General features: G+C 33.1%; 1 protein-coding gene across 1 annotated transcript; it reads right to left on the bottom strand.

Moving 5' to 3' along the window:
• Window positions 1-1,272: 1,272 nt before the first annotated feature.
• On the bottom strand, window positions 1,273-7,321 carry LOC145103094 (protein NRT1/ PTR FAMILY 2.10-like). Its single transcript, XM_079040635.1, has 4 exons — window positions 7,169-7,321; window positions 6,785-7,002; window positions 6,130-6,689; window positions 1,273-2,379 (listed from the first exon to the last, which is right to left on the bottom strand). The coding sequence occupies exons 1-4, from the start codon at window positions 7,257-7,259 to the stop codon at window positions 1,485-1,487; spliced, it is 1,764 nt and encodes a 587-aa protein (XP_078896761.1). The 5' UTR covers window positions 7,260-7,321; the 3' UTR covers window positions 1,273-1,484.
• Between the last annotated feature and the right edge of the window lie 7,967 nt (window positions 7,322-15,288).

A 15,288-nucleotide genomic window follows, 5' to 3' on the forward strand; every position in this document is an offset into this window, starting at 1 on the left:
CATAGAATAAATGAGAAACCTTGGTACCATCGATCAGAATCTTGAATCCCTGAAAAATTGACTTTTGACAAGTGGTTCTCATGGCAACGTTAAGTCCCTCCATAGTGATGATGAAAAGGAACAAGGAGAGAGAATTTCCTTGGCGGACACCTTTAGTTAATGGGAATTCTTTGGTGGCCAACCCATTGATGAGCACCGAAGCACGAGATGAGGAAAGGCAACAATTAATCCAAAATATCCATTTTTCACCAAAACTCATTTGCCTCATAACGGATTCTAAATAATTCCAATTAATGGAATCGTAAGCCTTATCGAAATCGACTTTGAAAAGAAACATTTTATGCTTACTCTTCTTAGCCCACGAGTATATTTCATTAACAATCATGGGCCCGTCAAAAATATTTCTACCCTTGATAAAACCAGATTGGGTTTCATCAATCACCTAATCAATTACCTTCTTAAGTCTAGACGCGAGAGTCTTGGCGTGATTGGGTCTTTGACTTTTGAGATGCCTGATATAAATGAGGAGTTGCTTCCTCTAGAGAGACATCTAGTAAAATATTAAATGCACCGAAAATATGGTAGATTACAAAAGATTACAATACAAATTAATAAAGGGTGCCATTTAATTGAAAACCTGTTAGAATTTAAACATTTATGACTTAAATAAGAGTGCAACGAAAAGGGTGCCATTTAATTGAAAAAATGTTACAATTTCAACATTTGGGAGTTAAAAGGGTGCAACGAAAAGGGTGCCATTTAATTGAGAAAATGTTGAATTTAAACATTTCTAACTTAAGGAGTGCAACGAAAATTTGAAAGTATTTGATACAAATAAAAATTAAAAAACAATTCTTATTGTTATCTTCCAAATCCGAAATGATCACTTGCCATTTTTGTAAATGGGTAATAATTGGGTGATTTACCTATATATCGGGCTCATTAGTAATTATCCTAATATTTGCAACCTTAAGCCTGCAAGAGTGGTCCTGAGTTCACCCAGCTCAATCTCATCTAAACCCTCGACCCATCTTTGCCGATGAGAGAAATATCAGCCACATGCCAAGCACAACACAAAAACTCGACATGCTAAGCCTCAGGGCAGTGTTTGCGTAGCCACATCAACATATGGTGCCCACATATCGACCCCACTCCATTTAGCTTTATGAATCACTTTATTTTTCACATCACAAGATGTTACCCTATGTTTCATTTACATCGTTCAACAATCTAATTGGTACTATATTTCTTAAGTTCTCTAGTATATTCATAGACAGAATCAAGACAACTTTCATACCAATTGTATCCATTTGTTTCATTCTCTTACAAATTTTGATCCATGGAGTTGTACAAGGATTGTGACACCAAGCATAGAGAATACATATGCATAGCATCAACTCAAATTAGAACAATTACACTATAGTACATTATATAATTTAGGCTCTAGCAACCTCATATTTTATCCATTTTAGTTAACTTCATTCTCAAACAACAGATTTTTCATCTTTCTTTTCCATCTCAACCATACCAGTATTGCTTTTCTCTTTGTACATATACCACCTAGAACACACCAAAAAGTATCCAAGATTCAAGATCCCCAAACCCGTTATCAAGAAATAGAAATAGTCCAATCTACCCTTGTTAAGATCCTCAGGCAACCAGTTTCCAGTAGCAGCCCCTTCAGTCGTATGATGAATAATCGTAACCAAGAAGCTATTCAAGTAACTAGACGCTGCCATCCCACAAAAGAAAAAAGCACCAGCGACGCTTCGCATATTCTCAGGAAACTGTTTATAGTAAAACTCAACTAAACCAATTGCAGTGAAAGACTCGGCAAATCCAGCTAAAGATAGTTGCGGAATCAACCATAAAGCAGACATGGACGAAATTTCTCCTCGATGGGGTTCATAACCTAACGTCGGTTTTGTAAGAGCAAGATTCCTTCTTTTCTCTTCCACTAAACCCGAAACAAGCGAAGCTACAACAGTTAGCGATATTCCGAACCCTATTCTTTGCAGAAGGGAAATTCCGCCTTCTTTACCGGTGATGCTGCGGAGTCGGGGGACAATGAGACGATCGTATAAGGGTACGAAGAAGACTAGTGTGAGCATGGTGAAAACGGTGTACGAAGCTGCGGGGATTTGGAAGCTGGAATTGAACACGTGTCTGTTGGATTGAAGGGCTTGGAAGACTACGTATTGGGTTTGTTGGGTCATTGCGATGAAGTAGGTTATGGCTGAAGCCCATATGGGTAGGACTTTTATAACGCATTTGAATTCTTCTACTTGTTGGATGCTGCAGAGCTTCCATGGGTCGGATGCTGACCCATTTGGGTTGAGTTTGTCTTCGGGTGTTATGATTGCTGCTTTGTTAAGAAAACTGATACAAAAGCATTTGGGTTATTAAGAATTCATCCGATTGTATTGTAGATATATAGCAAAAAGAAGCATATTAAATTTAGTATGATATCCTATAAATAGTTTATGGGTTAATCTTGAGTATATATTAAATTTTTTGAATTAAACTTAATTTTAAATTTTGTTCTAAAAACTTTTTTATGCTTTTCCATTTATTTCCGATTTAGTCTAGATATTTTCCATTTGTAGGGTTAAGGTTTAGTTTTAAAAATTTAAAAACAGAAAGGTCAATTTAGAAAAAAAGGAAAAATGTAAAGCCAAATCCAAAAAGTCAAAAATGTATGGGTCAAATCATAAAAAATTGAAGACAAAATTTTATAATCGGTTGCTATGGTTTATAAAATATTATACTTTAAAGATTTTTATGAAAGATATCACGCTACTGGTCCCTGCTGTTTATTAATTTATTTAGAATCAAGTAAAAGGACCATTGATGCAATTTTTGAAATCATAGAGACCAGTGGAGTAATGTTTTTCATTGATGTTCTCAAAATACAATATTTTACAAGCTACAAGGATCAATTATGAGATTTTGTCAAAATTGAAAGTGTAAAGGTTTTTAACGAAAATAAAATCGAGATTCTATCAAAAAACCAAATTTATAGTTTATATTATGTAATAAACTAATTATTATTTTAATCATATCGTTTTATCATTATTTAAAAAAAAAAATCATTTTTTCTTTGTATAGACGTGAGGATGTCAATTCGAACCGATTCATATACAAAAATTATACTACATGATATATTTTAAAATATTTTGAACGTCCATATTTCAATTCCAGAATTATTATTATTATTATTATTATTATTATTTCTTCCCCATCATGTAGGTCAGTAAGTGGCACTAGCACGGTAGACGAGTTCGTTTTTGAGAGGACTACCTTTCAAGCCACCAATAATGTAAATTAGGTTATCAACTTTGGTCACACGTTGTCGATTGAACTTTGTCTTTTTATTTGTTTGGATCTCCACTGAGAAAACTATGATAAATTGCATTATAGCCCTTCTAAAATATGTTAAATACAAATCTAGTCCCTTGCAATTTGTTTACCCATGAAGTCTTCTTCTATGGAATTCTTTTTCCACCCGTTTGATTATGTGTAGTGATAATGGACACCATCTGTTTTCTATAATGTTATAATGTGACCATTAATTGACGAGTAAAATCATGATATTACGTCGACTTGAAATGTGAACACAATTATTAATTGTGAAGACTATAAGGAACTAATATATTGAATATGAAGTCATTTTCAACCTTTTTCATTGGGCCTTCACCAACTAATATATATATTTCATTTTTTTTGTCTTAGCTTTAATGATACAAAAACTATCTTTCATTAAAAAAACACTTGTTGACCAACATAAACCATTGTCACCAAATCCCACTTTACTTGTACAAAATAATGTGTTTGTTGGTCGACTTATATTAGTGTTGATGACTTCTATAGTTAGTAAGTAGCACAAGTAATGTTATGTAGCCCTTAGGGCTTAGTTTAGATGGTTCTGGAATAGCATGTTAATTTGGCGTTTGAAATAAAATATAAAAGGTTAGTTTCTTATCTTTATAATGATAGTACAAAGGTTTTTTTAGTTTGTAGTTTTTTTGGAGTGGCTTCTTATTAACCATTTGTTGTCCTAAAGAGCCACTGAGCACCTTATTTATCTCTCACACAATAAGTTTGACACAAAGAGTTTGAGATGGTTGGATATGGACTAAATTGCAGTTTCATCGTAGACCTGACAATTCGTGTATTCGTGTCATGAAAACGTGTCGGCCACAAATTTGATACGATATGATTACAAGATGAGAAATAAACTTTATCTCAATTTTTAATATATATTCGTGTCGTGTATTCATGTCGTGTCGTGTCTCTCACATATTCGTGTCTTCGTGTCTGAAATTGCCAGATCTATTTCATCGTGGTCAATTTTCTAGGATTTTAAATAAAACCAAATTTATGTGAAAATATGAATCTTGAGAGTCATTTTCTTACAAAGGACTACACATGTGTTTAGAATATACCCAACGACTAATGACAAAAGCAATTATTGAGAAAGAAAGTGGGTAAATGATTGAAGAATACGTGTGCTCATTATACTTGTTGCCAACAAATTGAATTACATAATGATTGAACAACACTAGTGGGAGTAATGTGTGAAAGGGTGGAGGGTTTTCATACTCATGTTTCAATTGTTTTCAATTAGTTAAAAAAAAAAATATTGAATTATTTATTGTAATGCCATCGCACAAATCAAGAAGTTTAGTGGATGTTATCGAATATTACAATATTGATTATCTTAATATTCTAGGAAGGAGAATGTCATTTATTTCGAATTTATACGATGATAGCTGATAGAATCATATCTGTAGAAAAAATATTTATTTATTGTAAATCTACCCTAATAAATAAAAATGACTTTGCCACATGTCCTCTTTTCATTAATTTGGACACATGGCATTTTCTAGAAATTTTAAAATTTTCTATTTTCCACTTGTCATTTTATTGTATTTTTGATTTTATTAAATTATAATCCACATTTAATATATATAAGGTAATATATATGTAAGGTATTTATTAAAAAATGGTTTATATATGTAATGTATCCAATGAATTAAAGTCTCATTAATTTTAATAATTCAAAAAATTTCTTATTTTTCTTATAAATTTAAAGTTTTTAAATTGTTAAAATTTTATAATTAATTGTTTTTAAATAAATACATGTAATACATGGGTCTCACGCCTAGTATATATAATAATATCAAAAAATCAATCACATAAACTAAAATCAACTAAATCGGATTATAGCTATTTCAATATTCAAAGTATTAGATTGACATGTTAGTATGAATTTTGAATGTTTTCTTGTAATGGCTTCCGCTGTTCGTTTTTTAAGTCTTTGTTTTGTTTGCTAAAGATATTGCCCCCCCCCCCCCCCCCCCCCCACAATATATATATATATATATATATATATATATATATATATATATATATATATATATATATATATATATATATATATATATATGGAAAACAAATAACTAGAGCAACATCTACCGGAACCAATAATCAAATGACACGTGTCCATTTCTTTCTTCACAAGTAATCTATTGTGGAAGTTATTATAGAAGTGATGTGTTGTCATGTTTTCATTGGTTCAAATATGTGTTGCCCTAATGATTCATTTTCCATAAACTCTTCCCTATATATATATATATATATATATATATATATATATATATATATATATATATATATATTTCATAAGATGACATGTTAGTATGAATTTACATAAAAGAATTATTGAATAATAGTCAAACAAATAATTTTATCTTACATTTAACTAAACCCGGGACTATTTATCCTCGTCACATATATATGTTGTGTGAGATATTTTTTTATGAATAATATAATATTTCCTTAAAAGATGCATTTTAATCGTATCTTTTTATATTTTAGGACAGTGGTCCTTTTCTCTAGTAAAATAACAAGAACGGATCTTGGAATTTTGTAATTATTTATTTATTTTATTTCTACGTAAAGCCAAAGAAAAACATTTAATCTATTTAATTTATTACTCCATAACTATGATACGAATTGACCCACGTCTCTATGTTTCCACATTGAGTTGCGAGCAATCATTTAATATTTTAACCCATAAATAAATCCAAACAACATGCAGAAAAAATAGATGAAAGTTAATATTACCTGAACTGATTCGAGTAAGGTAAAGCCGAATTAATCGACTTCAATGGTGTATAATTGTAAAGAGACACCGAAGGTTGTTGTGGCATTTTCAACCCTCGTTTTTTCACTGCTACAACTAATACCCTCGCCATACTTGTGAACGGACTTCCCTCCGGCTTTACCTTAACATACATTTTAGTACCTCCGAAGAACAAGATACACGAAATGAACATGAAGATCGCCGGAATTCCGAGTCCGATAGCCCAACTTACATCGGACTGAATGTAAACCACGAGAGTAACCGACACCACTTGTGCGAATGTCAAGGTGAAAAAATACCAATTGAAGAAGCTATTTATCCCTCTCTTCCCCGATTCGGTGTTAGGGTTAAACTGGTCTGCTCCGAAGGCTAAATTACATGGTCGGATACCTGCGGCTCCGATAATTAAGGAGGTGAATCCACCGAGTAGGAATAGCCATTGCAGTGGTGTCGCACTCACGCATTGGCTACCTTCTTTTGACCCACATTCTGGTGGATGAAGTCCTTTGAACACCGCAGTTAGATCAATTAAAAGCAAACCCTATAAATAGCCAATCATAAACCGAATTATATATTCGAAAAGATTGGTAAATGAATAGAATTGATTGATTATATGGAAAATGAAGAAATACATACAATGAAGGATGCAATTGAAGCAAAACCCAATGTCTTGTAGCGACCGAAATAGGTGTCACACAAGAAGGCGCCAAGCAAGGTGGAGAAATTGGTGGTGCCATTGAATACGTTGAGGAGAGTGGTTGCGGTGATACTCTTCATATTGAAAACCGTAGTCATATACACTAACAAATTGGAAAGTGTTCCAATTGCTCCGAGTTTCTCAAATGTTTCATTTCCTAACAAAATTCAATTCAATTTTAGTTTAGTGATCTGGAAAACGGTTATGATGGTGTGATACATGAGTGTTAACTGTAACTACGTGCAATTGAACTTGGACTTTGATTTCATATCAATGGATTTATACAAAATTGAAGAATAAAAGCAAATGATTATGCATAGTACCTATGATGAAGGGCATAGCTTTGATTCCCCTGTATTTGACTTCAGGTTCATCGTCTTCGAGTACTCTTTGCTCATCTTTCTTTTCCCCCATTGTTGGTGTGGAAGGTGAGATAGAATAAGTGTGAGGGAAGTTGTAGGTTTTATATTGGTTGGTTGTGAAACTCACTTATTATATACATTTTTTTTCCAAGTGAAAATATCACTAGATATTCAAGTGTTATATTTACATGCAGCAGTTATATTTTTGGTAAAAAAAAAATCCCAAAGTAATAAATGCATATCGGTGCAAATTTGTTGGGCCACCTCTTGATAACGATAGCTTTTATTACTTATAATCACATATAAGGGTTCTTTTATACATAATTTAATAAAATATTTTAAATAGTACTTAAAATTATTTACAATTCAAATAGAGATTTGAAAACCTTATAAACTATTATGGGTGATATTGTTCTATTATTTTAATTGTTACATATCTCTTTATTTGTCTAAGATCTTGGTAAAATTAATTGTAAAATTGAATTGTAAAATTGAGTGTCAAAGGTTTTTCTCGTAAACATCTTGTGTTTCTTTTTCATTTTACATTCATAACCTTGAACTATATCTCAAAATATCACACCCCATTTACAAATTTGGTTGAATCAACTTAAAATATTTTTTACTAAAACAATTTGGCTCCCAACGTGGGACAAGTGACGTTTTGATCTACAAATATTTTGATTTTTAATCATTTCCTCAAATAATGTCGACATTACCAAAATCAACCTTTAACACCATTCCTACCATCTCTTCTAGAGTAAGCCTTCCTCCCCACATAGTGGAACTATCCTTCAAAAGAAAAATATGAATATGGCTGAAAAACCACATTCTCGAGTGTAGGAAGTGGACTAACTCGGGAAGCTCACATCATGATCTCCTACACTGAAATCCTCTCTATGTTGAACCATAGAAAGCAGCACGCCAGCACATGAGCCAACAAGACAAAACCAACAGATGTTGATTGAACATATAGAAAAGTTAAAGTCAGAAAAGAGAAAGTCTGTTGAAGCAACACCAACTATATTTTTACTCCTGCGCCCTAAGATCCTAAATTTTGAGGTTAGAGGATCTTTAAAACATCATGAAGGGGACATCATCCCTATGCAATCTCCAATCGTGACAGATAGTGTGACACCCTATCCTTGAGCCACGACTCTCCAAGATCTTGGAGGAATCTTTGATACACCCTTACACACCCAAGATATCAGAATCAGTCATGCAATGGAAAATGAACTTAAGCAATTGAGGGATATGATCTCGAGTTTCCTTAGGAATCTTTGATACAACCTTACACACCCAAGATATCAAAATCAGTCATGCAAATGGAAAATAAACTTAAGCAATCGAGGGATATGATCTCGAGTTTCCTTAGGATTATAAAACCCACACATAAGCATTTCTTACAAGTCACATAATTCATGATCCCCCCCCCCCCCCATTTGCGATACAGAGTTCCCGAAGCATTTTCCAAATATCAAAAATGAAACTATACGACTGGACTACAAATCCTGAAGAACATGTTACCCAACATATGGAGCAAATGGAAATTATTCATATTTCACTGCATCTTAAAGAAACCTGTTTGTGTAAGGGTTTCAGTTTAAACCTTACGGGACATGCCTTGAAATTGCTATTGAGTGTTCATCCTTACTCTATTACGTCTTTTTCAGATCTTATTAACTTGTTTAATAATCAACTTTCATGTAGTAGAACTTTTGAAATACTAACAAGTGATCTTTACAAAATAAATCAAGATGAAATAAACCTCTTAGAGATTATATAAGCAGGTTTGGAAGTGAAGCATTGGATATCCTAAATTTGGATGTTGTCATAGTTGTGGAACCCTTCAAGCTTGGACTTATAAGATTCTATATTCTATAAAGAGCTTGTAATGACTCCATGCAAGGATTAGTACCCCCAACATCTTACGACTGATATGTTCTAAATTATATATATATATATATATATATATATATATATATATATATATATATATATATATATTAAGGGACATATGTTGTATTTTACTACATGTTTTCAAGGATAAAATAAAAGAATTGATACTTGATTGTTATAAATTTGTATTTTGCAGATAAAAAGGGCCATGTGATAAATTGAAGGCTAAAAGCCATATTTTGAAATATCTTGTATACTTAAGTGTCATATTAAAATGATATTGCGAATTAACATATGATCTTGAGGGGCACACTAACAACAACTTGATACAATTGAATATTTATTAGAAATAGATTTTAATAAATATTCAATAAACTCTTATAAATAAATTGAGAAAATATTTATTTTATGGAAATAATTATTTTACAATTACAAGTATCACAAAAATTCATAAGGCATGAATTAAGTAGTCATGTATAATTTTTTGGACTAGATGAATCATTTTGTCTTTTACCAAAAGGTTAAAGTCTAAATCTTATAAACTAGTTATCGGATTTATTAAAAAATGTTAACTTCTTTTATAAACAAACCTTAGGTTCTCTTTTATTGTAACATCCAAATTTTCAAACCAAAATTTTCATTTTTAATTAACTAAAAACATTGTTCATAAAAACTCATCACAAGGAAATCACAAGTATCAAATACAAATCATCATATTAATATTAGAGTGTCCCAAAATGTCCAGAACCAGAAACTACAGGTGAATGTGTAAAATCAAGCTTTCGCCTTCCCGCGATCATCTAAAGTACCTGAAACACAAGTAATCAACAACTGTAAGCATGAAACTTAGTTAGTTCCCCAAAATACCACATACAGTACAACACAAAATAAGCAGATATGGGTTATCAGCAACCATGGAGATTACCCGAAGTCTCAATGTGCAACAACACGCCTTGTGGGTTATCAGCAACCCTAGAGACTACCCGAAGTCTAAACACATATAGCAACACATATCACAGTAACAATAAATAGACCTATCTGGTCAAACATATATTCTACCACATAGGTAAAAATAGTGAGGAGAATCACCTCGCATAGAAGAGTGATAGAACTCACACCCGAACTGTCGGAACTAGATTCCGCCTATTAATTGCACCAAAATAACCCTAGTTAATAATTAGGGTAATTTTCCATACTTAACTAGTCCCAAACCAAGTCTAATCCACAATTTGTGCAAAAGACCAATTTTCCCCTTCCAAGACCAAACCCTCACAAATTGATCCAAAGGTAACACTTTTTCAAAAAGTCAAAGGTCAACACAGTTGACCATTACGCGCGACATACCAAAACCCTACGTTTGGTGTAGTGTACAAAAGTTGAAAACGGGATCTGAGCTTGCTACGTTGGACTTAGCCAGATTTACACTCAACATACTCTGCCTAAACTAAATCTTAATTTTTAAGCTCTTCATCATTAAGACACTTTATGCCAACTTCAGATCTGACCGCTAAAATGCATTCTAATCCATAAAGTCTCCAACTTTATTCCTTTGAATGGCTAAAGAGAGCTTAATCCCAAAACCCTAACTTCTAACATTACCAAAAACTCCATAGCTCATACATGGATGAAAGGAAAAGACAAAGCTTGCATTTTTATGATACCATGCACTCTAAAACGTCTGAAAGAACAACTAAAATGGTATGGAGTAGTCCATACTCACAAAGATCAAGGTTTTGGGACAAATGAACATAAACTTAAGCTTAAACAAGATCTAGCAAAGTAAACCTCAAGGTATAAACTTTATACCTTCTGTAGATGAATAATGAGGTGTAGATTATGGATCCAAGAGCTTGAGTGCACCAATACTTCTTTAATGATCTTCTTTCACCACCAAGAACACTCAAAAATCATTCAAAGGCTTCAAAACTCACACTTAAGGGTTAGGGATTCAATATTAGGGTTAAGAGGGATGGAGGCTAGTCATAAGAAGGTTCAAGGGGGAATAAGATGCTTCAGTAGGGGACAGAACCCTAATAATTTAGGGTTTGGGAAAAACTCGAGTACGCCCAACGTACTCAACCAAAGGCGCAATCCAAATACTAACTTACGCTCAGCGTACAATCCATGTATCCCCAGCGTAAGTACTTACTTTGCAATTAATTAACATTTTAAGTTTGAAAAAGGAAATACCTGGAAACAGGTGTTACAATTCCCTCCACTTGAATCTGACTTCGTCCTCGAAGTCAGTCGTTGTGAAAAGATCAGAGAAAGCTCAGGCATCTTAGCCTCGGGCTCCTAAGTTTTCTTATAGCCTTTCTTATGTTGCCACTGAACCTTGACCAAGTTCACTGCCTTGTTCCTCAAGGTCTTCTCCTTCCTATCCAAAATCGTCACCAGCCTCTTGATGTAATTCAGGCGACCATCGACCTGAATGTCCTCCTAAGGAACCAATGCTTTCTTATTAACCACATACTTCTTCAACTGGGAAAGATGAAAGGTGTCATGAATTTGACTCATCTCCTCTGGACGCTCTAACTTGTGTGCTACTTTGTAACACCGTGATTTTTCACCTAAAATTTATCTTTTTAATTTAAACACATGTTAACCAGAATACGTTTAGCGAAAGTCTTATTATAAATATTATGAAAACATCATCGATGTTACTTTATTATCAACACAAGTCCATCAAAATAAAAGTTCTCAAAAATGTACACCAAAGTAAATTCACAAAACCAAATGTGATGAAAACTCAACAGCATGTCGAAAATGGTATCAATACTAAGACATAAACCATAATATAACTACCCAAAAGGTCCCCATCCTCTCCAGGCATCATACCACGTTACCTGTTTCAATGTAAGGACAATAGAAAGGAAAGAAACAAGTGTCAACATAAGCTAAGTGATTCAACCATAGTACAGTTTTATGCAACACAAATATCCTAAATGGATCAGACAAGACATCATATAAGCATGCATTCAAGCACTCACATAGCATGACATCGAATACATAATATAAACATGCATTCAAATACTCACATAACATGACATCGGATATATCATATAATCATCACATACATCACTTACATCACATACATCACATACATTTCTCACATCATGTACATCACTTACATCACATACATCACAATAATTCTCAATAATATAATTCATCATTAGAGTCTTTTAGTTGCTTTTCATTACTCATCTTTGTAACTAATACTTCCTATAACGAGTTTATATGTTCATCACTAACCCCAAGGCAAGTATCCTATTCACTACTAACATGACTGGCACAACCCAATGCACCAAGTGAGGTGTGACTCTCACCCGTAACATTGCTTTCGGTTCGTTGCGTTCGCTACTACAACATTGCATACACGAGTACATGTGTTGTCATTAAGGATCTTTTCAAACGGTGTTAATTCCACTGCATTACACTTCCTGAATCCAACATGGTGTTTGCGTTGGCCCCACCGCATGAACAACATCACTCCAGTCCACCCACCTCTAGGAACATGTCTTGAGTGGTTGTCTAGGAAAACCACTCGACGTCGCTTTGGCTTAAGCTCTTATCCTACTAGTATATTTCAACACACTAGGGCATAAAATGATCCAAATAGGGTACATACCTAATTACCTATGTCTAGGTTGCTACCCTTAGCCCCACTAGTGTATTCCCCTTATAATTAATTAATTATTAATTCATCTTTTAAGGAATTACACATATGACCTCCATTAGTAATCATGTATATTTATTATCATATTTTTCTAGCATATGACTTCATAAGTTCTTCTTATGTAAACATGCAAACTATTAATTACAAGTTATAACAGTTTACATCACATCCAATTTCCATGCACATATCATCATTATGGATATCAGTTCACTAGCATGCTTTGTCCTAAATCATCACATACATACATTTCCAAAAATCATAGCATGAACACATCACATAAAATCAACACAAGGCACTCTTTCTATCATGTCCGTAACACACATCTCACATCAAAAGAATAAAAATCTAGCATATAAGCATCCTAAATTCTCATACACATAAGGAAGCATAATAACCAATAACACATCACAAACAATTGGGCACGTGCAACCTAAATAACCTAGGTTCATTCCAATCCATCTAAGATATGAAATTACCTAACAAAGTACTTTAAAATATACAAAAATTAACTAACCTTTGACACATAAGCATTTTTCTTCACTTCGGATCATGTAAGTGCTTTAGGTGTCACGCCCCTAACACAACACAAATAAGCACATTACTAGGTGTTTCATGTTTAATATTTTCACAACTATAGTGTTAGTAATGCAATTATGTTTATGCCTATTTTTATTAACATTTTAAGATTTCTCAGATTGACCCTCACTTAGTGTTTTGGTCATAAATCCGAATCTTCAGATCCAAATAGCGCATGATCAGACTTTCTGGAAACTAGACTCAATTTTCTACAACACTATCTCTCTCGTACTTCGTCTAATTATGTCCAGATTGGTTGCTACATCCCTTACAAGTTAGGATAATTTTGTTGTACGAGTTTAACACATCAAGAAATTATCACTTGTTTATAAATTGCATTCTAATAATCCACGAGAATTATTTGGAGATTATGTGTAGATACTGTCGAAACATTTTTTTCTAATTTACAAATATTTCAAACCCATTATCCATGAAACCTAATGTGGGTATTGTTACCAAATATTGCTCATGGTATATGTATTAATTTAGGGGCCGTTTGATAAACGTCTTTTCTGACCCATAAAGATCTTTCCAGCTAAATGGGCTGGAAAGACCGTTTGATTTGGACCAAAAAAATCATCTTTCTCGGTAAGATGGGTCTTTCCCAAAAAGCAATAAACCCAAGTCTGGATGGTAAAGAAAAGGCGTTGGACAATTATGCCCTAGCAAAAAAAAAAAAGAAGCGTATTCCCTTTCCCTGCGTCGCCTCCATCCGCCATCATCGTCTCCCCTTTGTTGATTTTCATCACTCGTCTTCTCTGGCCAGCCTCCCCCCGCCGAGCAGCCTCCATCGCCACCGGCTCCGCCCTGCAGCTCCTCCCACAGGTAATTTCTTCCTTTTTTTCTGTCGATTTCTTGTCGATTTCTTCTGGGGATTGAAATCAGAAATTATGATTTCTTTTGATTGTATTTCGATTGTATGTTTCATTTGTGTTATGTTTTTTTTTCTTGTGATTTTTATGCTTCATCTCTTTCAGTTGTATGTTAGAAATCTGATTTTTGTTCATCTTTTTGTATCAAAATCAGAATTTGTTTCATGTTTTTCATCTTGTTCTCTTTTCTCTTCTGATTTTCGTGCATAGGTGAAGAAAAATACGTGTTGATTCGGAAAGATGAACAAAAATGTTGACACATGTTGTTTTTTGTTTTTTTTCTGCCTATATATGATGTATTTTTTACATAGATGCTGAAAATACATGCTGATTTGTGTATATGCATGCTGATTTTGTTTTTTGTTTTTTGCTTTTTGAAAATACTTGCTGATTTGTGTATATATATATATGCTGTTTTTTTTTAATATACATGTTGAATTTCATATATATGCTGAATTGTGTATATACATGCTGTTTTTTTGAATATATATGCTGAATTGTGTATATACATGCTATTTTTTTTAATATATATGCTGAATTGTGTATATACATGCTGTTTTTTTGAATATATATATATATATATATGCTGAATTGTGTATATAAATGCTGTTTTTTTGAATATATATGCTAAAATTTCATAGTTATTGTTGTTTTTTATTATAGACATGTCACAAAGGAAATCTAAAATCATTTGGGACCAAAGTTTAGACAAAACTTTTCTTGATGCTTGTATCCAAGAAGTAACCACATATGGTCGTGAGGGTAGTGCCCTAAAACCAAATTCATGGAAAACTGTAGCTGAAAAATTATTAAAGGAACACGGTTTAGTCGTTGACCAAAAACAGATGAGAAACCACTACGACTACTACAAAGGAAAGTATCAAGCTTGGGTGAAACTTAAAAGCAAAACCGGAAATATATATGATCCTCTAACAAATAAATTTAATTTGACTGACGAACAATGGGAGACGGAGACGAAGATAATATATATTCGTCTAATTATAAAACAAAATAGTAGAAATATGATTATTTTCTTTTAATGGTTTGATAATTTCAAAATG

Source organism: Lactuca serriola, chromosome 4 (assembly GCF_051521515.1).
Source record: "Lactuca serriola cultivar US96UC23 chromosome 4, Lser_US96UC23_V15, whole genome shotgun sequence".
NCBI lineage: Eukaryota > Viridiplantae > Streptophyta > Magnoliopsida > Asterales > Asteraceae > Lactuca > Lactuca serriola.

What these genes read in the sequence shown, in the direction of transcription:
- LOC145103094 (XM_079040635.1), bottom strand. Translation starts at nt 7,259, where the DNA reads ATGGGGGAAAAGAAAGATGAGCAAAGAGTACTCGAAGACGATGAACCT. An exon ending in AGCTATGCCCTTCATCATAG is followed by an intron (nt 7,003 to 7,168) that starts GTACTATGCATA and finishes GAATTTTGTTAG; the next exon opens with GAAATGAAACATTTGAGAAA. An exon ending in CTTCAATTGCATCCTTCATT is followed by an intron (nt 6,690 to 6,784) that starts GTATGTATTTCT and finishes GGCTATTTATAG; the next exon opens with GGTTTGCTTTTAATTGATCT.